The sequence below is a fragment of the Natator depressus genome, chromosome 18 (genome assembly GCF_965152275.1).
Source record: "Natator depressus isolate rNatDep1 chromosome 18, rNatDep2.hap1, whole genome shotgun sequence".
In the NCBI taxonomy this organism is placed as follows: domain Eukaryota; kingdom Metazoa; phylum Chordata; order Testudines; family Cheloniidae; genus Natator; species Natator depressus.
In genome coordinates this window covers 14848849-14874966 of record NC_134251.1, presented here as the reverse complement: position 1 = coordinate 14874966, position 26118 = coordinate 14848849, and the positions used below count along the sequence as shown (strand labels likewise).

The window sequence follows — 26118 nt, the reverse complement described above, 5'->3', positions numbered from 1 at the left end:
CAGGCTTAAGCCCGGATGCATAAGGTTGAATATCCTGTCCAAAATTTGTTAGCAGTAACTTACAAAAGTCCACAAATGGTAGTCACTCATAGGTTACATAAGAACGACCAAAACTGGGTCAGACCAAAGGTCCATCTAGCACAGTATCCTGACTTCTGACAGTGGCCAACACCAGGTGCTTCAGAGGGAATTAACAGTACAGGCAATCATCTAGTGATCCATACGGTCATCCACACCCAGCTTCAGAGGCTAGGGACAACCAGAGCAAGGGGTTGCATCCCTGACCATCTTGGCTATTGATGGACCTATCCTCCATCAATAATTCAGTAAGTTAGGACTAGGAGAGCTGCACCAACATGGAGTCAGTACCTTAGTGGGTGGGTAAAGGACAAAGCAGATGGTCCAGACAGGACATTCTTTTTCTCAAGGGCCAAAATACTTTTCCTCCAAATGTCCTCTTCATCCTCTTGAGGAGGGGACAGGAGAGATTAAGGCCCAGATCTTTAGACGTCCAAAGCCCATGTCTCATTTTCAAAAGGAACTTCATTGCCTAAGGCACTTTTGGAAAGAATACTTAGGCTCCCAAGTCAGGTACACATTGCAAAGCTGAGCCAAGCAACACCTGTAAAAATCTGGGCCTAAAGGGCTAAGCAAACCAAGACTGGGAAGGGTGAAGAGAAAGACTGTCCTAGGTATTGGACCGGTTGAAAAAGGCAGGCCCCACCCTAAAAGCATTGAGGAGCAGGGCAATCTTTAGCCGGGAGTATATATACACTGCATAGGGAATGCAGTGGGTCCTACATAACCACAACCGGACATGCCCAACCACCTTGCTCTCCATGTTGCAGCCCTCCTAGAAAAGCCACTTGCACACACAGCCTTCGCTTTGGGAACCACTCTGTTCCACTAGCCCTCTCGGCCGTCCCCACATACTCAATCACTAACTCCTCTGTAAGCATTCAAAGCTGCAGGAAAGGGTTCTGCCCTTTCCTCCATACCACCAGAAAGGAGGAAGGAGCTGATCCACATGTTTATCTGTTGGTTCTCGCAGAATTCCTGCGTTCTTTCCGTTGTTTATTCATCTGCTCGTAGGGCCGCATGTGGAATATTCAGACCCCAACTGAGAGGCTTGGGGTCAGTGTACTTCCCAGGAACTGGGAACTCTTGCCTTGAACATTAACCCACTCGTTAAGGGAGGGAATTTAGATCCCAGAAAGTGGGATTTTAGAAGAGTGCATTTTCAACATGGTTGGGTAATGGGGACAACAGGGAGCATCGGCAGGGAGAAAGTTCTGGTCCCTATATAAAGAGGCTTCATTCCACATCTGGATGGATCAAGTCCACATTAAAAACGCACATACAGCAGTTACAGGAAGCCTTCCTTGCTGTGATATGATAGGTCACAGTACGGTCTGTGATAACCACGGTAACTGGCACATTCGGACATTGGTATCTAGACCGACTGCAGGAGCTCTTTTCGCTCTCACACGGACAGCGAGACACTTGCTAACAGCTGTTTGATCAGGCATCTCCCCTGACGTATGCTTATTTCTGAGACTTGCCCCACAGCAGAGTAAGACAGCCCTGATGGGTCAAGTTAAATAGTCACTGAAGAGATGAGGTGCTCAGCAGGAGTACGGGCTATCCAGGACCATGCAGGAGGCCTGAATCGGAGTCATGGTATCTTGCTCCAAGTCAGTAGAGGAGAGTGCTGCAGACACAGTACACTTGGCCTCTGTGGGAGTGTCCTCAATACTTAGCAGAAGGACCCAGTATAGGAATAGCATTGATGCCTATGCAGGCCTCTTCTGAGGGTGGGGCAGGGGGCAAGGTAGTAGTAAAACGTGCATTTACTGGGGGGACTGGAGAAAAGACACTCTCCCTGGCCCTTGAGAGATTTCTGCTGCCCTCGAAGCATGGTTCTGCTCCAAGTGATGCAGCCTGGATTACACCTTCCCTTGAGAAATCAGACCTCCCCACCACCCACAGATATTTAGAATCCTAGAATCATAGACATGTAGGACTGGAAGGAACCTCGACAGGTGATTAGTCCAGTCCCTTGCACTGAGATAGAACCAAGTATCATCAACACCATCCTTGACGGGTTTGTCCAGCCTGTTCTTAAAAAACCTCCAGTGACAGAGATTCCACAACTCCCCAGGTAATTTGTTCCAGTGCTTAACCACCCGGACAGTTTGGAAGCTTTTCCTACTGTCCGCTCTGCTGATCTGAGCAAAGAACACGTCTGCTACTTTCACTTGCTAACACTGGTCAGTCACAACAGCTATGCCAGACTATGATTAATTCAACTTACGGCTCATTCATCAAGCTTATTCACCAACTTTAACTGCTGGGCCAAGTTCTGCCCTTTGTACCTATGTATGGAAGTTTTATTCCTGCTAAGGTTACAGGAGCCGGAAAGAAGCCGGCTCGCTTCTCAGATCCCTGTCCGAGTTTGCAGGGATGACTTAAGTGAACCAGTTACAAAATGGAGAAAGTCTGAACCAGAGTCACTGTACGCCGACATAACTTGCGTTGACCAAAGTTTGTAGCGTAAAGTGAAAATGACATTGCTTGGCTCCATGTTGATTTTAACGGCTACTTCCCAGAATGGGGCTTCCCTTCTAGTCATCAGCCATCCAGACACAGTTATCTGATGACACAGGATCAGTTCCCACCAAGGAATCCCCTGCATAACAAATCCCCCAGGCTCAGGTTCCTCCAGCAACTCTAACTCCCAGCTGGAAGCCAAGGAGTTTTATAGAGGACTTTCCTCCCCAGAAGACTTTGCAGGGAAGGGAAGTCCCTCCCCTCTGTCTCTGGGTGTTTGACAGCTCACCCAGCCAATCAGCTCTCTTTCCCTGGCTCTGCAAGGACTTCACCCCATTACCCCAGTGTGGGGGTTCTTACTGTACAGATGCACAAAGAAAGCCAGCCCTGCGGGGGTGAGGGGTGAAGACAGAGAAAGAGAAGGGCACATGCAAGGAACCAGCCTCACCTTCCACGCAGTGCTCCACCTCCTCCAGGTTGCGCAGGGTAATCCGCATCAGGCTGGAGTTCAGCATCAGCTCGTTCTTGTGTTCGGGCCACAGGTAGTGGGGGGCGGGGTTGACAAAGAAAATGCGGGTGTCCCCCGTCGAGACCTGGTTGTCGCAAATTAAGGGGTCCCCGAAGCCACTGATTACCACTTTGTTCCCACCATCCAAGAGGATTTCGTGCGTCACGATGTCTTTGCCTTTTAGGTACCGCCAGACTCTCACCTAGAGCAAAGGGAGAGAAAACACAGGAGGTCCCAGTGTGAGAACGCGACACCGCCCGGGTCAGAGCCTAAGGGCTAGTGAATCTTCACCAAGCCCCCAAGAAAGCTCCAGTTTAGAGGAGTGAGCAGGGCTTATAAAACCTCAGGGGGAGTGAATTTCATGAGCTAGTCCACCAAGAGCAGTAACACGTGAGTGAGAATAGATCACTCTGGGCATTGTCCTCCCTCTGCCCAAACTGAAATCATCTCACTCACACACACACATACTTTATTAGCCTGCTGGTGGCAGGGGGGTAGACAAAGTCAATTTTCAATCTCTCTTGTCATGGAAAGCCACAGAAACATTGCCAAGAGTGCAAGAGAAAAACCCCCTCCTCCCTCTGGGTGTGTATCAGGTGGAGGTGTGACCGACCCATTACAGGGTCGCACACTGTATTTGGGATTTGATCCCCTGGGTCTGCCATAGCAACCTCCCGCCAGGTCGGGAGCGGACAGCAAAGTCGCACATTTCTCTCCCTGCGTCCCCAGCCCACTGCTCCTGCAGAAGTTTATTGCTGCGAAGCAGTATGAGGATTCAGCAGGAACAGCTGCCCGACTGCATCCCACTGTCCTGTCCTCCCCAGCAGTCATGCACTGTTCACTAAGCAACATACCCGCAGGGAGGGGGAGAACGATCCTCAGCAGCAAGACTGTGGCACAGCTTCCCTTCCCCACCCCTAGTACCGACACCAAGGGAAGGTGATGGCCTGTGATGGAAACGGAGCAGCTCTGTAACCAGGGCCTACGAATAGGGCCTACCAAATTCACAGCCAGAAAAGACACGCCACGGACCGTGAAATTTGGCTCCCCCCACCCCACCATGACATCTGGTCCTTTACGTGCTTTTACCCTATACAGATTTCACAGGGGAGACCAGCATTTCTCAAATTGTGGGTCCTGACCCAAAAGAGAGTTGCAGGGGTGGGGTGGGGGGGCTCACAAGATTATTTTAGGGGGATTCGCAAAAAGAAAAAGGAGTATTTGTGGCACCTTAGAGACTAACAAATTTATTTGAGCGTAAGCTTTCGTGGGCTACAGCTCACTTCATCGGATGCATGCAGTGGGATTGTGCTTTAGGGGGACTGTGGTATTCCCACTCTTACTTCTGCGCCCCTGCCTTCTGAGCTGGCTGACTGGAGGATGGGGGCAGCTGGGGGCTCACCTCTACAGGCAACAGCGCAGAAGTAAGGGTGGCCACACTATACCACGCCATCCTTACATCTGCACTGCTGCTGGCTCCGCTTTCAAAGCTGGGCTCCCGACCAGCAGCCGCCGCTCTCCAGCTGCCCAGCTCTGAAGACAACCCCGCTGCCTGGAGCGGTGCAGAAGTAAGGGTAGCAGTTCTGCAACCCCCCCAGCCAATCTCCTTTTTGGGTCAGGACCCCTACAATTACAACACCGTGAAAGTTCAGATTTAAATAGCTGAAATCATGAAATTTAGGATTTGGTAGGGCCCTAGGTATGAATACTGCCAGCTGACCTGGTGACTCTGGTGTTCACTCTATCAAGACATTGGTTTTGTTTTATAGGAAGCTGTAAGCGGGGGAAGAGGGGGAGAAAACCAGTAGGAAGGGAAGGATGATGGCTCCACATGAGCCAATTCTCAGCAAGCACTTGAAGTTGATAAGAGACAAAAATCAGGGCAGGATCAGCCCTGGGAACCAGAAGATGGAGGGGAAAAAAAAAACAAAACAAAAACCCTACAGCATTTAGAAAAGGGACTTGCTCGCAAAGGGTGGGTAGCCATTCAGGCTGTTGGACAGGGAAAGCAGACAGAGGTGTCTGAAGGAGTTAGGCTTGCCTCGCATACCTAGAGTCCTTCCAGTGAGGGTGAGAGACATGCACGTAGGCTGGACTTTTAAAATCTTCTCTCTAAATGCTTTGCTCCTACTGTTTAAAAAACAATCCTTTGGTGCAAGGCAGCTGGCTGATCAGTTCCTAGCATTCCCAGAGGGAAGAACTGCAAGTGTCTGAACCCAGCTGGACCTGCAAGGCCCACGCAGCTGGTTCGCAAGGTGCTGTAGCCCAGGCCCAGCCTAAGAGTGGGAGAATCAGGGAGGTACAGGCATGAGGAGGATTCCAGAAAGGGGACAGAGATGCAGCTAACCCAGCAACCATGAGAAAGCCATTTGGGATTCTCATTCCCATTCAGGTTACAGACTCCTCTAGGGTGGAGCCTGCCTTGTACTCCTGCAAAGCTCCATGCACATCGGTTGCACTATATAAAACAGTGTCTGAGCCACGGGCAGAGTGAGCCCTGGCAAGCATGGCCTTACAGTACCCAGAGGGGAACAGAATAGAGTAGGCACAGTCAACCTGTGGAACTCCTTGCCAGAGGATGTTATGAAGGCCAAGACTATAGCAGGGTTCAAAAAAGAACTAGATAAGTTAAGTTCATCAATGGCTATTAGCCAGGATGGGCAGGGATGGTGTCCCTAGCCTCTGTTTGCCAGAAGCTGGGAATGGGCGACAGGGGATGGATCACTCTAGGATTACCTGCTCTGTTCATTCCCTCTGGGGCACCTGGCATTGGCTACGGTTGCAAGAAAGGATACTGTGCTAGACGGACCCTTGGTCTGACCCAGTCTGGCCGTTCTCATGATGGGTTGGTGGGATGAACGTCAGCAGCAACAAGAAAATGCTGCCCTCCACAATGCGGGTGCCTAGGGTTACATGTGCGATTGCCCTTCAAGTCGCAGCAAGGTGCGTCCGCGGCGTAAGAATTCACCCAAGGCTGAAACTTGCCAGAAAAGATGTCAGCGTTTGAGGATCTTAGGGGTTTTTTTGTTTTTTATTAAAGTGATTGATACAAGCTACATTCCCAGTCTCCTTCCCTTCGGCCCTGGGCATGCCAGCACCGCTCCGCAATCCCCTTGGATACAGAAACCGACGGAGGAGGGAACAGCCATCCACTGCCTCCTTTTTGGCTTTGGGCTTTTCTGGTGCATCAGTTGGCGGAGCTACGTTATAGCATCCTGCTTAGGAGAGTCTCCTTTGCAACAGAGGCAAAAAAACAAAACAAAACCCCTTGCCATGCCCTGCTTCTGCTGCAGATGGCTTCCATAGAGCTAGCCTCAGTGATATATTACTTATTGCGTTAGGCCATGGTTAAGGTATCTGAAAACTTTTAAGACTCGGTTTCATCCAGTATAGTTTGAACCTTGATTTCCTGGTACGTCTTCCCAAGGGCTGACTTTGAGAGCCGGTACCCGGCAGCAAGGGACACTGAGCAGCCACATGAAGCTGGCAGAGCAATAGCCGAGAATGTCAGTCACATCTGCCCTGGTTCTGCCCATGACTCATAAGGGAATTATGGTTCACAGCAAAGGGTGTCATATTTGATTGGATGCTCCCAGGGAAACCAGATCCATAATTGTCTGTCTCCGGCCGCTGTGCGGGCAGGGGAAGTCGACTGGCCTGATGCAAACACAGGCTGCCAAGTTAACGAGAGAGTGGAGGAGTAACTGTCCGAGGCCACAACTGGCCTCCCAAAGGGGAGTTTTCAAGTTAACTCCTTGTCACAGGGAATCCTCCTTTCCTAGGTCAATAGGACACTGTGCTGGGCTATCGCTGAAATATTTCCCTCAGAGATTTGATACATTGCACAGCCTGGTATCTGGCATTTTCTTCCCGGTCCGATTTGCAACACTGCTTCTGAAAAGACAGAGTGCGTGTGTGCTAAAGCCAGGGACGCCCCCAAGCCAGAGAGACAGCAGCCTTGACCAGCTAGAGAAAGCGGTCTCCATCCATTCCAGGGATCATAACTCTGACGCAGGAGCATTGAGAGCGTGGGCAGAAGAGAGTTGGAGGGGGAGAAGTGAATCTTCCCCGCTCTGACAAGGGAGCAGCCAATCAGGCCGGGGCAAGAGAGCCGGGGAAGACAGTGTTCTGTTTAGTTACAAGAGGCAGTTGTTTGGGCAGTGCGCGTTCCTATAAATTGTTACAGGAAGCCTGTGCTTGAAGCAGACTTTGTTTGCTGTAATATTTGGACAAGCTGGCAGTAAAGCACGGCTCCCCTCGCTCATATAACTTCAGTAAGGAAAATAAAATGTCTGGCCATGAGACAAGGGTTTATTTCTCCCCGCGGGAAGACAGGATCTTCTACCACAGAGATAACCCAGCAGCCGGCAGATTCCCCAGCTCATCCCACCCCCTCCAAAAAAGGAGAAGAAACCAGCTGAGCAAAGTAGATCTGCAAGCAAATCAAAACGCACTGAGCTCCCAGTTTGTCCCCAGTGGCATGCTCTCGCCTTTTCAAAACTGCTCCTAAAGAAAGGCATGGAGCAGAGGGAAGAGGCCAGGATAATGGGAATAATTTATTGCACACCATGGGAGGGGGATGGGGGAGGAACACACCAGACAAGTTCCCTGTCTATTGCCCAGGAGTTAAAGGTCCCCTTGCTACTGTGATTCCCTCCTAAAGGAGCGGTCAGGAAGCACAGAGCTCTGGCTATGCAATAAGAGTTAATTGAGAGATCTGCTCGAGGGGGAAGCGAGCAGCTTGCTAGCAAGCGTATACATTGCGGCACGTCAGTGTTAACCTGAGAGCCTAGGTCTCTTTGTGGCTGCTCCAGATTACCTGTGAGCACAGTCAGCCCTCACTTTTCCCCATGCTTTCCACCAGGCCAGCCACCTAGAGGTCAGTCACCTGCTTTCCACGGCTGTCACAACTCCCCTAGTGAGCTTCAGAGCATGCAATATTAAACCATGCCGCCGCAGGGGAAGGAGGAGTCCACAGGCAAGAGGCTCTGGAAGCCACCCTCCGAAATGAGACAGTGGCTCTTCACATTAACAACGTGGTCTAAAGGAGATTTGTGGGGTTTAAAAACTGGGCTCATGCTCCTCCACACAGATGATGCAAGAGAAAGTCTCCCCGGCATGAAAGCACTTTTTGCCCTACATCTTAATGCGCGTTTTGCAAGTGCCGGGCCCATTTTACAGATGGGGAAACTGAGGGGCTCGGCGATCAGGGCACTCTTCACAAGGTTACAAAGCGAGTCAACGGCATCGTCAGCAAGAGGACTCGGGAGCCTTGACAGCCAGTCCTGCACATCTGTTCCACGGAGCATGTTGCAAGGAAGACTGAAAGGGGATCAGAAACAGCTTGCAGGGGCACATGTTCCCACTCCCCCTTTGGGGGCAAGGGAAAAGCATTGCTGATGAGGAGAGGGAAACACTAAGACGTTAGCAAAGGCCCTGACTGTCCCTTTATGAGAAGCATCTGCCATTCAAGTGTCAGAGTAGTTCAGACCCTTGGTGTATTGCACAGATAGCAAATGTGAAAAATCAGGACGGGGTGGGGGGCAATAAAGTCCTATGAAGGGGTAAATAGGGTCCTATAAAACAAAGTCCCTAATATCAGGATGTCTGGTCACCCTATGCTGGGTTCATCTCTGCTCCTGGATACACAGATTGCAACAGAGCACCTACCACCGGCTCTGGAGCAGGACCCAGCAACCACAATCCAACCTCGGGACTGGACCACAGACTGCCCTGTCTGCAGCTCGTACACAGCACAGCAGCTGCCTTTGGGGCAGGACCACCAAAAAAGTGCATCATCCCAGTGCTCCGTGCCGCTCGGGTCCAGCATCGAGGCCCATGGCGGGTTTTTACTCTCACTCTCGTGATTTCTTGGGGCCAGACTCATGATATTTGAAGGCTCGGAGTCCGTGTTGCTAACAACCTTCAAGGCCCTCAGTGGTCTGGAGCCAGGTTCAAATAGCGTCTCTCCAGTCAGGTCTCCCTCAGGCAGCGGGAGCGAGGAAAAGGGGATCTGCAGGATGCATCTTTTAAGGAGGCCGGAGACAAGGCTGCCCCTGCATTGCAGAACGTGCCCCAGGCAATTCCTGCGTTCCAATCTGCTCAGCAGCAGTCTGTACTTCTCCATACGATTGCAAGGGACGCCCTCGGAGACCACCACATCCCAGGCGTGCACAGAGGGGGACTCAGGTGTGGCGAGCAGATGCTGCAATAGATTTGGAGGAGCTCACGTTTGGCTTGTCCACAACCCCTGCTCCAGTCGCGTGCTTGCTCTCCCTGCCACTTCCAGGACCCCTGGCTTTAGGGGACTTTACCACCACTTGTGCCAACGTTACTTTAGACCACGGTAAAGTCAGAGCAAAGATTTGCAAGGGTCCAGAAGCCATTCCTTGGCCCCGGGCAGCCCAACTTGAAGCTGAAGTCACACTTTGCCGGCTTCAGAGGCAATGGGGGAAAGGGTGGGCGAGCAATACAAGTGTGCTCAGAAGCCATTTTCTCTGCCTGACTCAGTCCCAGCAGCAACCGGCTTCAAAGTCCAGCTGCTCAGCTGTACCTAACCCAGCTGGTGCGAGCCCTTTCTGGCGCATGTGATGGCAACCAGCCAGCGAGCAGCTTCCCATGGCGAGCAGGGGTGACTAACAGGCAGCTTTGTCCTCTCTTCTGATCTTACAGGAATCCCCTGTGTTCGCACCGAGAGAGACATCTGCACACAAGTGTTCCCAGATGAGACAGAGAAGCAGGTAGGGGCTGCTCGGGACACACCCGCTCAGGTGAGGGGCAGGATATAGAGAGTTAAGGAATGCAGTTCCCTGCTTGCATTAGATTAATGCTGGTCTGAACTCTGTGAAAGGCAATGGGGAGCCTCCCAATTCCCTGCCAGCCTTCCACACTACAGGCTGGGTGGCGGTTTTTTGAAGCACTCTGTGCGGCAGCAGAATTGCCTGTGGTTACATTTATCCACAGAATCAAGTCGAGGCACTTTCCTAAGCAGCACCCACCTCACCCCATTCTCATCCAGCAAGAGTAGTGCGCTTTGGTAGAACCCTCCGGGCAACCGTCCCCCCCTCCCACCCCCACACACTCCTCAGAAAAGTCGCAGCTTAACTAAGTAATAACAACTCACTAGCGGCGGGGGCAGCGGGGGGAGGAAGAGACAGACGTGTCTTGTGTTGAATGGTGAACAGACATTTTCACCGTCCGGGCCAGAAAGCCCTCAGCTGAAACAGCCCGCGTTGTCGCTTTATCCGCGTGAATATATATTCAGACTTCAGACAGGGAGGCCCTGCAGATCAGGTTGCTGCACTGAGCAACGTAACAGAAGCTAGGGGCTCTTTTCCCACGCTTCATTCTTAGAATGCCTCGGATGCAAGAGGCACCGCCGCAGCGGACGATTACCTGACGGGCATCCCATTCATCATCAAATACAATTAAGGCTTCTTCTCTGGTGACTCGTTGGCTACACTGAGAAGAAAAATGCCCGGCCCGAGAAGGAAAAAAAATGAGGCTCAAGCTAATTGCCAACCAGAGTAGTTAAGAGATCTCCTTCTCTCTCTTTGGCCAAGGAACGTGTGGAATACTGGGATCAAGAGGGTGTCCTCAGGGGGTTCCTAAGGGCTGGGGAGATGAGGGGGGCAGCAGAAGCAGTACTTGTATTTGAGAAACACGGGGCAAGAATGTATTTAAAGTGAAATGCAAACTAGAGGGAAAGGCCAGGAAATCCTTCCTGCAATTGGAAAGTGGAACCAGTGCCGCAGGCAGCTGAAGCGACTTGGTCTCAAACAAGCCTAGAGAGAGATTCCCACACCGGCGAACCCCAGGAGCTGCAAGGTTCTGGGGTGGGTCTAAGTTTCTAAAGAGACTGGACGCTTCCCGGGAATGAAGCTTTTCAATCCCATGAGCTGGAGCCGGGCAACGGCTGGGAGGCCGCAGAGTTATTGCTGGACCTCAGCAGACCTGGAAAATGAAGGGCTGACGACACAGGCTAATGTCAGTGGTAGCCAGGCTCTGTGCAGGGTTCCACCTGCACCGCTCTGCCCATGCCCCTCGCCCTGACCTGCAGCCCCACCCTACCCTTCCATAGCTGGTGCTCTTCGGAGCAGAGGGGCAGCCAGGCCAAACTGAGGGCTTGTCTACACTTCCAGTGCTGCAGCTGTGCCTTACACCAACGGGAGAGCTTCTCCCACTTCCTTCCAAACCCCTGAGCGACGTACGTTGTAGTGTAGACTAGGACTCAGTTAGCAAAGCACAAGGCCTCACCTCACTCAGACACATTTATCATCCAAATCCAGGTCTCCCCACGATAGCACACATTACTTGGTGGCCACAGGGCCCATATACTTCCCAAGGCTTCCTATGGGGCTGGATCCCAGCTAAGTTTGTTGACTGGAGCATCTACAGGTAGCGCACGGATGTCAGGTCAAACGAAGACACCAGAAGGAGAGACGTTTGAGAACCAAGTGGAGAAGAACGCCAGGTGTAGAAAGAATAGCCATGCCCATTAGCAATCTCCTAAATCACGATCGATCGCGATCTCGGGCCATTGCTCAGGAGCAAAGTATAAAGGAAATAGACCTAGTTACTGTCCCTGAAATACCACCCGGCTAGGGAAGGAAAGATTCGCAAGTCTCAGTGTTAATGCAACAGTTTGAATGTCTGGCCCGTCTCAGACTGTTAATCTCTTCCAAAAGCAAATGAATGGCCAGCAGCGATTTGAGGATGTTTATCTAACGCTACCTTTAATTTCCTCTATCAGTCCTAACCTGCTTATCTCTGTATATCAAAGGCTTCAACTGTGATGGTTAGAGTTTAACCAGGGAGGAATATGCTAAAGCAGCAAACATGAGAATCTTCTCCAGATATTCACAGGCCTGCTCCACACAGACCACCCAGCGCCCATAACATTCGCTCTTTTGGGCGTGTATTTAAGGTAACTCATACCATGGACTCAGCCCTTACGTTTCCTGTTACACTAAGAAAAGCTGCCATGAAATAGATGTTGGATTTCAGAGGTAACCCTAGGTTTTAAGGAACAATTACTAGCGATCCTGTAGTAAGGAAAGGGGTAGGCATTTTCTTGCTAGCTTAGCCAGCAGAATCACTTCTGCACCTTGGAGATTTTTGCCCTTGGTTTTACCTATGCAAGTCACTGCGCATGGCTGTAGCCAAGGGCAAAATGTGGCCAGTTGCATTTAGACAGATTCAGAAAAGGGCACTTCTGAAAGACACTTACACACGAGTGAATTTCAGCAAAAAAGTAGGTTTCAGTTGTTTGAAAGTATTTTAAATAAAGGTTAAAATAAAAAACAGGCCAATGGTAACAGCAGCACTGCCAAGCTTAAACATTTAAAAATTGTGAGTCGTGCTAAACTAATGAGATTTTATTTTGAGAGAGACACACACTTGGGGTTCTTTTTTATTTGCCTTCTGGCTTTCAAGTCCTTTTTCAAGCTTTTCCTCTGCAGCCACGAGGGCTAAAAACTTCCTCAAAAAAACTGGAGTCTCACATAGCCACTTGATTTTAGTAGTTGGGATTTTTTTTTTAAAGAAAAGTCCCAAATATCACAATCAAGTCATGATAGCTGGCAATACTGCCAAACCCAGATGAGATGGGCATTTCTGGTGCAGATGTGAGATCAGGGTTTTGGGGGTGGATTTGTTAGGTCTTTGGGGCTGAAAACGCATCTTAGTAGCACAAAGGGTTCCTGTTTGGGGTCTCTGGGTTCTACTAGGATGCCAATAAACCAGGGGTATCAAATAAAATAGCCTACACGTCTCATCTGTAACGTGCCCCCATCTTCCCAAGCATGCTTTTTCCAAGCAGAGTGGGATGCATTTCTAGGTAGTTGCTAAAAATAAAAGCCACGCCCAACAGACCACAGTTCTCCCTGCCCCTCTCTGAACCTTTTCCAGTTCCTCTCTATCCTTTCTGGGGCGGGGCAACAAGAATTGGACACAATATTCAACGTGTGGGTGCACCATGGATTTATATAGTGGCATTATAATATTTTCTGTCTTTTTTTTTGTATCCTTTTACTACTAGTTTCTGACACTCTATTAGCCTGTTTGATCAGTGCTACGCATTGAGCTGAAGTTCTCGGAGAATTGCTGTATCCACAGTGACTCAAAGGTCTCTTTTCCAACCTGATGCCGGGTGCTTGCAGCATACACTTTTTACAATACGTGCAAACAGTCCATCAGGAGAGCTGCAGAGCAGGTGGGATTGTGATACTAGGAAAGTAGGAGTGGAAATGAAGTGGTTTGCTAGGGTCTTGTGCCGATGAAGCGAAACCTGGATTTTGCTCTCCTAAAGCAAAGCCATTATTGGTCATAAGTTTGGAGGAGGCAAGGGGCTGGGGAGTGGTGGCTTGGAACATTTCCTCCTCCATCCCCCTGTAATGGGACACTTGTTATCCCTTCTGCTTTAATTATGAGCCTTTGGCACTGGGCCTTCTGGTGCACTGAGGCTGCTCAACTCCCATTCGATTGCATTTGCCCCAACCTGCCATAGGACTCCAATTGCTCGCAATTGCTTATTAACTTTTCATGTGCCCACAATGTGCTAGACACTTGATAGACAAAGGTCCCTGCACTAGCCTGGAGGGTCTATGATCTAATTGATCAGACCGGGGTATGGAGCATGCTTTGATGGGTTTGGGGGAGGGGGGGCAGGTAGAGCAACACAAATGAATGAGGGTACAGTGGAGGTCTTCAGTTGGTACAACTGTCCAACAAGGTTGCAAGACACTGCCCCAGAGAGCCTATGGGCACTTTTCCTAATGCACCCCATCCTTCCCAGTGCTTCTCTCGCCTTCCACACTGGCTGACATCTCCTGCCAGGGCACCAGTATTGGCATCATACCAGGTCCCACTAAAGACTGACCTGCTGGTTAACTCCAGGAGGTTCCTCAGTACTTTCCAGAACAGAAGAGTCAATTGAAATAGGGAAAGGGGAAATGGCCCCACCCAGGTATCTGCATTTTAAGCCACCGCCTTAATAAGAACTGAGTCACTGCAGAACGCCTCCCTTCCTGGAAAGGGTTAAACCTTGCAGCATGCTTGCTGACAACCAGGCGGATGGCATTTCAGGTTGCTCAGTGCTGTCTCTTAGCTTTAAAAACCCATAGCCAGAGGCCAGATTCATAGTTAAACAATAGCTTGTGCTGAAGAAACTCAAGATGCTTTTAGAGCAAACATGGAGATGGGTTCACAGCAAGTGAATCCGCACAAGCGCCTACAGCAGCGAGTTTTACGTCTTCCAAACCAGAAAGTGGAGAGTCACATTCAACATTAAAGGGCGGGGGGGGGGGGGGGAAATCCTTTTAAAAGCAGCCTTTACAGATTCCCGTTGAAGCAGTTGTTTGAGCTTTTTTTTAAAAAAAGAAAAGAAAAAGAAAAACCCTTGCAATCTAAAAATATATAATTACACACTGAAGCCTCAATTCATACAATAAAAAACACATGTTCTTGCAGAAAAAGGAACTTGTTCAGATTTAAAGTTTTACTACCGCACACATTAAAATAAATATTGGGAGAGTGGTTTCCAGATTAACTTTCCAGGAACTGAAATTGGGGGGGGGGGGGATTTTGCTTTCTTTGGACTGCTGCAATCTGAGAGAGTTCACGGTTTATTTAGCGCACTTGTTAGGATTGGGGGGGGGGGGGGGCGGAGTTGAGAAAGTGAAAAGAAGGGACCTGATTCTCCTCTGTTACACCATTAGTGTAAATCAGGAATAACCCTACTGAGGTCGATAGGTTTACACTGGTCTAAGGGGGCTCGGAATCAGTGCGTTTCTTGCAAGATGCCAGGGGGAGGAAGATGGGAGACAGAAGGGAAACAAGGAACAGCCAAGAAGCGTGAAATTGATCCATTTCTTCTTGCTCCATTCCCCACAGCGACTACTTCCATCTACCCCATGTTTTAGGGAGGATTTTTTAAAAAAAAAATTTTGTTCCTTCCATTAAAAAACCCTGTCGATCTAAGTTTAGCGACCAAAACCATGAAGAAGGAGAAATTACACGGCAAGGAAACTTTTTTTTAGTGAAAGCCCCAAGTTGCCCACAAACTTGTGTGTTTAGCTGGAGCAGAGCTGATGCCTCGCTGGGCAGGAATCTCCCCAGGGCTCATTCCAACCCCTGGGTGGGGGTCGGGCTAGATGCTGCCCCGCTGAGGGGAAAGCAACAAGTGGAGGAGAGCTGGGGGAAGGAAGGAATGAATAGATCGCTCAAGAGTTGCGAAAGAAGGTTTCACTCCGGAGCGGCGAGGTGCCGTTTACACGCTGCCTGGTCCCTGGCCCGTTTAGCGCAGCCCTCCCCCCAGCGCAGGGGGACTTTGCTGGCCCCGCCGCCGCCGCTTTACCTTGCAGGAGTAAGTGTGATGAACCGGGTCCATGTTCATGATCTCCTCCACCGTGCCCGTCAGCACCACGTTGGCCTCTTCCTCTCTCCTCTCCAACTCCGGCTCGGGACAGCTGCCCGAGCAGCCCCCCAGCCCCACGGCCAGCAGCGCCAGCGCCCAGGCGGAGAGCCCCGCAGCCCCGCTCCGCCTGCCCCCCATCGCCGCACAAAAGAAACCGAAGCGGCTCATCCAGCGGCGAACAAAACCCTCTTCTTCCCCCAAGGAGTCACCCAAACTGCACCGGGGCGAACAAAGCCGCCCCGCTCGCCGCAGCCCGGGCGCGCCCAGGGGAGGTTACTTGGGCTCCAGCGTGGGGAGAAGGAAAGGGGGGGGGACACCCCAACGGGGGGTTGCTTTTTTTTCCTTTCCCCCAGCTCTGATCAGGGAGAAATGCTCCTGCTCCTTCTCCCTGCGCCCGGCTGAGAAAGGCTGGAGATTTGCATGCAATCTGAATTGCTGATGGGGGGGGGGGGAGATAGAGAGAGAAAGAGGAGGGCTGGCAAAACAGCCCTGGCTGCCTGGTCGTCTCTTCTCTTATTGCAGGGCTGGCGAGAAACGCCACCCCCAGGAAATACACTCCCATCAGGTTAATGGATAATCAGGACTCCAACGTGCTCGGACTTTTAAAGGTGCAGGGAAGTGGCAGCTTTTACGTCCTTCCTTTTCCCTCTCTTGGTTTAGTGACACTTGGCCCCCGTCTCCCAACTGTGCCCCTAGGGTTTGCCTGCTCCCCCCGCCCATGTCACGTTCACCCTAAGTAGGCAAAGTGAAGATTTTAGCTGCACATTGGCCCGACCCCTCTCTGGCGCCCACTTCCAGGAGGCTGTATCTGCCTGACTCCCCCGCAGGGTCAGGGAGAGAGACAGACTCGCACTTGGTAACTGGCACAAACGCTGTCACTCATTAACACAGCCACTCACACGCTCTTTCCATTCACCTGGGGCCCCAGAGAGGGACTTCCTCCTCCCACTTGAGCTAATAATAATATTTGGATCTGACCTTTCTGATGAAGGGTAGTAGGAATTTGCATGTGTATCGAGCTGGTTTTCATCAGCCCATTTCCAAATGCCTTTCAAATGTAGATTAGCCTGATGATGATGATGATAATAATGATGATTAATATTGTACAGAGGCGGACGGGGAAACTGAGGTGGTTCCTGGCCTGGTGTTCAAAGGCACTCCAGGTGCTGGGCCCCTGTGAAAATGAGACCGCAAGTGATTTGTCCAGCATTGCGCAAAAAGGCAGTGGCCTAACAAAGCGCAAATCCCAGGTCTTCTGAAACCCACTCTGTTGCTCTAACCCCTAGAAAGTCCCTGGTCTGGTGGGATGGCTTGTGTTTGCCCCTCGAGTATTCTCTATTCTGACCTTCTGCCCTGGCTTTCTCCATGGATTAGACAGCAATTTTTCCAGATGTCCTTAGCAATTATTGCAAATATAAAATGAAAAGTTAAGTGGCACCAGGGGAGGGATGTTGTTTCTTTCCTTCATAAATTAGCCATCCCCGGGGTGTTTTACAAGAGTATTTCACTCACTGGCCCTAAACAAGTCATGCTGGTGACCTAAGGGCAAGGAGGTAAATTATTGAAGATTGGGTGGACTCACAACCAAGTCAATACTGTGGGGGGAAGGGAAGGCGGTCAAAAATTGACACGCCGAATTCAATAAAAATCAGTGGACTGAATTGTTAAGAAATTTCAAGCCCACTTTGAAAATTCCAAGCCCCCCATGGAGGCTTCATGCAATTCTGTTTACGCTACGTACATCTGAAATGTTATATGTATTGATTGTTGGTTTTTTTCCCCTTTCCCTTGAATGTAAACAAAATTTAACCAAAGAGCCATCAATGTAACAGTCAAACTTAAAACAAAAATTAAGTAAATTAATTAATTAAATTAAAGTTTTTAAAAACCAAGACCCTATCCTAAGTAAAGTTTTTACCCTGAAAAGGGACAAGTGCCAGAGATTCCATGAAGGCCTATAGGGCCTTTGGCCTAGGTCCTCAAAGTTATTCAGGCACCTAACTCCCATTGAAATCCTATGGAAATGGGAATTTGGCACCTAAATACCTTTGAGGATTTTGGCCTTGACTACTTCCCCTGTTAAAACCTTAAAATCAATAGGTTACTCTCACAGAAGGAGCAGATCTGGGTTCCGTTTTATTCACAGCATCAGTGTTTGGGGAAGGATCGAACAACACAATTCCACATTTGGCCCTTGTCTAGGAAAAAAAAACTCACACATAAGGCCAGATTCTCCAAAGTGAAAGTGGCTTCCACTGTGACACTCGTGGAAAGGTTTTCTAAACGGCCCAGCCCATAATGCGGTCAACTTTTTTGAAACTCTGCACCCAACTGTGGATGCCTAGAGCTTCTGAAAATTCTGATCATAGCATATCCTGCTGTTGTACACACCTGAACCTTGATCCTCCAGTGACCTTCATGCAAGACATAAGGAACCCATTGTGTTGGGATGAAGCGCACCAACAGTCTCAGAGTTCCATCCTGCACCAACTGCAAACCTAATAATATGGTTACTAAATTTGTTGGTTTTTTTCCATCACAATATTCATCCCCCATGAATTGGTTTATATCATCAAAGCACTGTGCAAACACTAAAGGCCTGAAAAGCAGGTCCTAATTGACTAATTTGTCACTTCATCCTAATGCAAGGCAACAGCAATGGCTCACTTGGGTCTAAGAAAACTCTGCTCCATTCTGACAAGCCACACATTTGCTCCGACCGGCTAAGAGGATTCTCACAGCAAAGTCTCCTTTTGTATATGCTTAAAGTTAAGCATCTGCTTGAGGGCTTTCCTGGATCAGGTCCAAAACACTAAGCCCTCTGCACAATCAAGCCCCAAGACCCAAAATGCTTTTTCTCATCCCATTTGGGCTTGCACCAGAATCCTACATTTTGGTAACATTGAGATCCAGATCCAAACTTAGCAACTAAATGATTTTACATGAGATCTTTCCTGTCCCACAAGCAAAAGAAGACAGAAGGCCGAAGAAGTGAACTGCTGGCTTGGTAAGTGATGTAGGGTGGACGGCTTGGGTTTTGTGGAACACTGGTCCACCTTCTGTGGGGTGAGGGGCTGTATAGTTTGGATGGCTTCAGTGGAAGGGGAACTAGTCTGCTCAGGAACAGGCTGATGAGAGTGGGTCAGGAGGGTGAACAAAAGAGAAGGATAAAAAGAGGCAAGATATGAGCACTCAGCACAAATTCCCGATGTTGAGCACAGAAGTAATCAAGGAACCAAAGGACATGGAGAGAAGAAATTCTCTAATTGCCGACACACCAGTGCTAGGAGCCCAGGTGGCAAACAAGAGGAATTGGAATTGCTTATTTCTGAGCATAAATTCAACCTAGTTGGTATTACAGAATATCCTAGTGGGAGGATTCCCATGATTGGAATGTTAAAAATCAATGGTTATAACCTATTTAGGAAGGACTGAGTTGGCAAAAGGAGAGGAAGAATGGCCCTCCGTGCCAAAAATGGCATTACCCAGTGGTGCTGGAACTAGAGCTGCTGGGGATGCTGCTACACCCCGAGACTTGAAGTAGTGAAAACAAAACACCAAATTCATGGTTTCCATCATCAGCCCCCCCGCTACAAAATTTATTCCAGCACCCCTGGCATAACCTGTTTCCAAGTCACTGATAACCCAGAAAAAAATTATGTTGAATGCTTATGGATCAATGTCCTAACAGATAAAGTACAAGACGGGGTATGAGTTGGGATCTGCTACAGACCAACAAATCACTCTAGGGAACAAGACGACGGGCTCTTTATGCACCTATCTATAATGTGTAGGGAAAAAAAGCTGTGTGATCAAGGGGGATTTCAATGTGAGTGACATGCTGGAGGTTTCATGCTTCCCGTACTAACACATCCTTGGAATTTCTGTACATCATAGAGGACAATTTCCTAACTCAAAAAGTCTTGCATTCCACATGGGAATTCTGTAGTAGACCCTGTTGTGACAGATATAGAGGAACTGATCAAAGAACTAAAAATTTATTGTAATTTAGGTACAAGTGATCTTGACTTGATCACATTTATAATGTGGAAACAGAATAAAGTCCACACCAGTGATAAATATACTTGCCGCTTTAAAGGGCCAATTTCATAAAGCTGAAAACAATCATGAGCCAGATCAACTGGGAGGAAGAATTTAATCAGGAAAATGTGAATGACAATTGGGAATTGTTTATGAACATTTTATTAGATGTCCAAAGAGCCATAATCAAGGAGCCGGATAAAACACCGGTTTGATTTAGAGGGAAACTGAAGGCAGTTATAAAAAAATTAAAAATAATATATAACAAATGGAAGAAAGGGGAAGTTGATAGTAATGAATATAAATCAGAAGCTCAGAATTGTAGAAAATTGATAAGGGAAGCAAAGGGACACAAGACGAAATCTATGAGCAGCAGAGTTAAGGACAATAAAAAGGAATTTCTTAAGAATATTAGAAACAAAAAGAACACTAACAATGACATTGGTCCATTATTAGATGGAAATGGTAGAATTATCAATAATAATGCAGAAAAGGCTGAAGTGTAAAATACATATTTTGGTCTCTATTTAGGAAAAATAGGTAATGTAGTCATGTCAAAGATTCATAGAAATGTATGTCTGGGTGGGAACCCCAAGAGGTCATCAAGTCCAGCCCCTTGTGCTGAGGAAGGACCAAATAAACCTAGACCATCCCTGAAAGGTGTTTGTCCAGCCTGTTCTTAAAAATCTCAGTGATGAGGACTCCACAACCTCCCTTGGAAGTCTATTCCAGAGCTTAACTAGCCTTAGAATTAGAAAGTTCTTCTAACATCGAATCTAAATCTAACTTGCAGATTAACCACATTACTTCTTGTTCTTCCTTCAACAGACATGGAGAACAATTGATCACCATTCTCTTTAAAACAGTCTTTAATATATTTGAAGATTGAAGGGGGATCTGATAACAATCTTCTCTCAAGATTAAACATGCCCCATTTTGTTAACCTGACCTCTGAGGAAAGGTTTTCTAAACCTTTTCTTATGTCTGTTGCTCTCTGCTGGACTCTCTCCAATTGGCCACATCTTTCCTAAAGTGTGGAACCCAGAATTGGATGCTGTACTCCGGCTGAGGCCTCACCTGTGCTGAGTGGAGCAAGACAATTACCTCTGGTGACTTACATATGACATGCCTGTTAACACACCACTTAGCGCTGGCCTTTTTTGCAGGTGCATCACACTGTTGACTCGTATTGAATTTGTGACCCACTATGACCCCCAGATCCTTTTCAGCACTGCTACTACCTAGCCAGTTGTTCACCATTTTGTAGCTGTGCATTTGATTTTTCCTTCCTAAGTGTAGCACTTTGCACTTGTCTTTCATCTTGTTGATTACAGCCCAATTCTCTAATTTGTCAAGGTTGTTTTGAATTCTACATATTATAACACTCTATTTCTCTAGTATCTCAAGAGGATGTTTAACAGCAGCTACTAAAGTCAGATGTTTTAAAATCAGCAGGTCCAGAGAACCTTCATCCAAGGGTTTTAAAAGAGCTGGCTGAGAAGCTCACTGAACCATTAATATTGATTTTCAAAAAGCCTTGGAGCAGTGCGGAGGTTCCAGAAGGCTGGAAGAAAGCTAATGCTGTGCCAAATATTTAAAGAGGATAAACGGGATGACCAGGGTAATTATAGGCCTGTCCGTCTGACATCTATTGGAGTCAAGGTAATAGAGTGGCTCGTACAGGACTCAATTAATAAGGAATTAAAGGAGGGTAATATAATTAATGCCAAGCAACATGGGTTTATGGAAAATAGATCCTGTCAAACTTACCAGATATCTTTTTTTTAAATGAGATTACAAGTTTGCTTGACAAAGGTACTAGTGTTGATGTAATATACTTAGGCATATGGCCTTCAATGTGGTACTGCATGACATTTTGATTAAAAAAACTAGAAAGATATGCAACTAACATGGCACCCATTAAATGGACTGACAGCTGGCTAACTGATAGGTCTCAAATTGTAATTGTAAATGAGCAATCATTATCAAACGTGTATGTTTCTAGTGAGGTCCCGCAGGGATCAGTTCTTGGCCCTATGCTATTTGACATTTTTATTAATGACTTGGAAGAAAACAACATTGCAAGCTATATCCGTGACAGATGACACAAAAATTGGGGGAGTGGTAAGTAATAAAGAGGACAAATCACTGCTACAGAGCAATCCGGCCGGCTTGGTAAGCCAGGCACAAGCAATCAGTGTGTGTTTTAGTATGGTTAAATGTAAGTGTGGACATCTAGGAACAAAGAATGTTGGCCATACTTACACGATGGGGGACTCTATCCTGGAAAGCAGGGACTCTGAAAAAGATTTGGGGGTCATGGCGGGTAATCAGCTAAACATGAGCTCCTAGTGTAATGCTAAGATGTAGTCAAAAGGGCTAATGCGATCCGTGGATGCATAAGCAGCTGAATCTCGAGTAGGGGTAGAGAGGTTATTTGACTTCTGCATTTGGCACTGGTACAATTGTTGGTGGAATCCTGCATCCAGTCCTGGTGTCCACTACTCAAGAAGGATGTTGATAAATTGGAGAGGGTTCTGAGAAGAGCTGCAAGAATTTAAAGGATTAGAAAACGTGATGTATAGCGACAGATTCAAAGAGCTCAATCTGTTTAGCTTAACAAAGAGAAGGTTAAGGGGTGACTTGATTACAGCCTATAAGTACCTACGTGGGGAAGAAATATTTAGTAAAGTGCTCTTCAATCTAGCAGAGAAAGGTCTAACACGAGCCAATGGCTGGAAGTTGAAGCTAGACAAATTCAGACTGGAAATAAGGTGTTGATTGTTAACAGTGAGGATAATTAACCAGTGGAACAATCTACCAAGGGTCATGGTGGATTCTTCGTCACTGAATATGTTAAAATCAAGAGTGAGTGTGTTTTCTAAAAGCTCTGCTCTAGCAATTATTTTGGGGAAGTTCTCTGGCCTGTGTTCTACAGGAGGTCAGACTAGATGATCACAATGGTACCTTCTGGCCTTGGAATCTATTAAACCAGCTCCAGCTCCCTACAGGACTAAAAGGAAACATCTGGGGGCAGACCATTATCTGGTATAAAACAATGGAGCTGTGACAATTTGCCCCCCCAGGATCCAACAATGTTGGGAATCTTTGGGTCTGTATTTTATAACTTAGCACACTCCAATTCTAATCTACTTTACACACGGCTTCTGCGGATATCTCTGAGATTTCCCTGCAAACCAGTCTTCGCTCCTGTGTGGAGGAGAAAGTTGTTCCTAAACAACAAAGGGCCAAGTAAATGGTTAGGATGGGAAGAATGCATTGTTAGCCTAGAGCGAAGCTGAACCTGCAGAATCATCAGCATTGTTAGTCAAGGTCTAGCACAAAGGACATCTTTATTACATCGCAGCCACTGTAAACTCAGGCAATCAGCTAAAAATATTTCAGTGCCTGGCAGATTATTTTGTTATTTTAATTATTAATTTGTATTGTATCTTTGAGCACAGTTCAGTGGTAAATCCTGGAAACGACCTCCACTCTGGGGTGGAAAAGACACAGCTGTACTACGCTTCCAGCGCTTTGCAAAGCAGAGAAGGGGAATTGTTTACTCTTTATTTATTTTAATTTCTATTTATCGTTCTCACCCGTCCCCATCTGTTTTCAAGGCTGTTACAAGGAAAATGGATTTAACAAGCTTTTCTGTGCAATGGCCTTTGCTTGGTTAGCTCTTTCAAATCAATTGACTTGCTTTTGGAGGCTGTCTGATGGAGCGGACTATACCGGTTATTGTTTGTTTTCTTCGATCCTGTTTGCTTATTGAAAGAATAAAGTCAAACATATTACAGCACCGCATGTAATGATTACAGGCTTCGGAGCAGATCTTGCATCACAGACAGGTATTGGTCTGATCCAGAATAGTACTGAGTATCCACAACTCCTATTAAAGTGGAGGAGAAATATAGCTCTTCCATCTTTCTCAGGATCAGGCCCATAATTCCATGACAGATCCACAGCTGGCAGCAAACGTCAGCCTAAAAAAATACTCCTCCCTTAACTGGGTTGTGGGGGAATCGTTTCATCCTGGAGGCGGCTCTAAGGAGGCCGATTGTTCAGAAAGAGACTGGCAGGTGGTTTGTAAGAACAACCAGAAAATGAAACTGACCATATGCAGACATGAAACGGACTATTCTACTGCTTACATCAGGCCATTGCATTCAGCAGGACCAGGATTTCATCCAATGTCCAAGCTTACGCAAGTTCAGACACTAACCCAAGAGCACCCATGGTAAAAGGGATTTTTAAAGGAACACCATCACCTTAAAATCTCCCCCTTTAAAAACCAAATTGGGTTAAAGGTAGTTTTCGATGCTACAGCTTCCAGGCAGACCCCCCACCCCTGCCAATATTTATACTACTTGCAAAAATATTTCTACCTTTCCTGTTGTGGTGGGAAACACCCACCCAGACAAAAGGGGAAACTGACTCAGGCTCTGTCTACACGAGCTAGGAGTGTGACTCCCTGCCTGCGTAGAGGTACTTGCACTAGATCTCATCTGAGCTAGTGCGCTAAACATGGTCATGTGGCCGCAGAAGTACATGTTAGCAGCCCCGTGTACGTACCCACGGGGTTCTGGTAGGTTTGTACTCGGGGCTGCTAGCAAGGTGCTGCGGCTGCCCAGGCCATTGTGGCTACACTGCTATTTTTAGCACACTAGCTTGAAGAGAGCTAGCACGAGTGTGTCTGCGCCGGAGCTGCACCTCTTGTTCGTAGCGGACGTGTAGTTGTAACACGAGAACGAGGGGTCACCAGATGAAATTGATAGACAGCAGCTTTAAAACAAACAAAAGGAAGCATTTTTGCCAAACAACGGAGTGCCAACCTGTGGCACTCTTTGCCAGAGGAGGTTGTGAAGGCCAAGACTATAACAGGGGTCAACAAAGAACTAGATAAGTTCCTGGAGGATAGGACCATCAATGGCTATTAGCGAGGATGGGCAGGGATGGCGTCCCTAGCCTCTGTTTGTCCGAAGCTGGGAATGGGCGACAGGCAGTGGTGAGCTGGAGCCGGTTCGCACCAGTTTGCGCAAACTGGTTGTTAAATTTTGAAGCCGGTTTAGAACCAGTTGTTAAAGAATACAAGGAACCAGACAGCGTGCTGTGAGGCAACTAGAAAGCTTTTGAACACTGTAACAAGAAAAAACACTTAAGCACATGGTTAACTTTAGGCAATTTTTACTCACCCGGCGGCACTCCGGGTCTTCGGCGGTGGGTCCTTCAGTGCCGCCGAAGACCCGGAGCGAGTGAAGGAACCGGTTCTTCACTTGGCAGCTCATCACTGGTGACAGGCGATGGATCACTCGATGACTACCTGTTCTGTTCATTCTCTCTGGGGCACCTGGCACTGGCCCACAGGATACTGGGCTAGATGGACCTTTGGTCTGACCCAATATGGCAGTTCTTATGTTCTAACACACTCGCTCAGATGAGAGCTAACACGAGTATATCTGTGTTGACTACGTGACCTGGGCATCGCACCCCTAGCTCCCACAGTAGACACTGCATTACTTACTGATTATACAAGGTGAGAACACTGAAACTGACTATACACCAAGTTGAATGCACAATGTAAATAAATTACCTGACAAAATACGTACATCATTGTTTTTCCTCCAGGCTCCTTCAGGAGGTGCTGGGGGTCACATTTCCAAGATTCCCTATGTAATCACAAGGGCTAGAAAAACATTTTTTTCATTGAAAACTGTGATTCTCCCACTCAGTTGACTCCAGGTGCTGGAGCTTTCAAAAGAAAAAGAACCCCACCAAACATCGGGAAACCATTGATAAAGCTGTGAGAGTTAGGCATGTGTGTTAGCAGAGCTGCCAACTTTGAGCATGTGAATAGTGACATCAGTGGGATTTCTCACATGCTTAAAGCTAACCACCTGCATTAGGCTGTGCAGGATCAGAGCTTTTTCATGTTACCCTGAGCAACTGCAGTTATAAAATTTCTGACAGAAGTATAAGTTTTAAGCGGACAACGTCCCGGGAAAATCCTTCCCGTTTTAACAACTGGTAATGCAGCTGAGGAAGCTTGTTTTAAATTACCTGACATGTCAGACGAGTGCCTGTTTCCAGATCTTTTTCAGTGAAAATTAAATGTCAGAGGCCCTGATGTTCCACTCAGCAGCTTCATGCCAGAGTAGCTCTGACCTTGGACAGTGAAACTCTTTCTCTTACAGAAATCTAGTGATGTAGCGTTAGGCCAACTCACAAGTGACCAGTGATCGCGAGTGCCTCAATTTTCAGGTGCCCAACCTCAGACACCTCAAAGGCCCTGATTTTCAGAGGACAGGCACTCAGTGCAGTCTGAATATCGGGCCCTTTAAAGGTGTGTCATGTTGGACACCTGAAAAATCGAGGCACTCAAAATCACTAGTCACTAGGGCAAATATTGGTCTAAATCGCAGACTGCCTCATTTTCCTCATCTGTAAAATGGGAGAGTAGAATTTTCCATTCGAACTGACATAGCTCTGGGAACTGGCCAAGGACAAGGCACTGGGGGATCAGGGTATGTCTACACTGCAGCTGGGAACAAGCCTCCCAGTCCCAGTAGTCAGACTCATACTCGTGGGGCTCAAGCTAGGA

At 47.9% G+C, this 26118-nt stretch overlaps 1 protein-coding gene across 7 annotated transcripts in view; it reads right to left on the bottom strand.

Moving 5' to 3' along the window:
- AGRN (agrin) overlaps positions 1-15750 on the bottom strand; it is a 221863-nt gene extending 206113 nt beyond the window's left edge. For 2 of the 7 annotated variants that reach the window (XM_074975398.1, XM_074975399.1), the window contains exons 1-2: positions 15414-15750; positions 2999-3260 (exon numbers count right to left, since the gene is read on the bottom strand). In XM_074975398.1, the coding sequence (XP_074831499.1) occupies positions 2999-3260; positions 15414-15641 (490 nt within the window). In that variant the 5' untranslated portion in view covers positions 15642-15750. The remainder of the gene's footprint in view (positions 1-2998; positions 3261-15413) is intronic. The other 5 variants (XM_074975401.1, XM_074975400.1, XM_074975402.1 and 2 more) reach the window with 3 other exon arrangements.
- Between the last annotated feature and the right edge of the window lie 10368 nt (positions 15751-26118).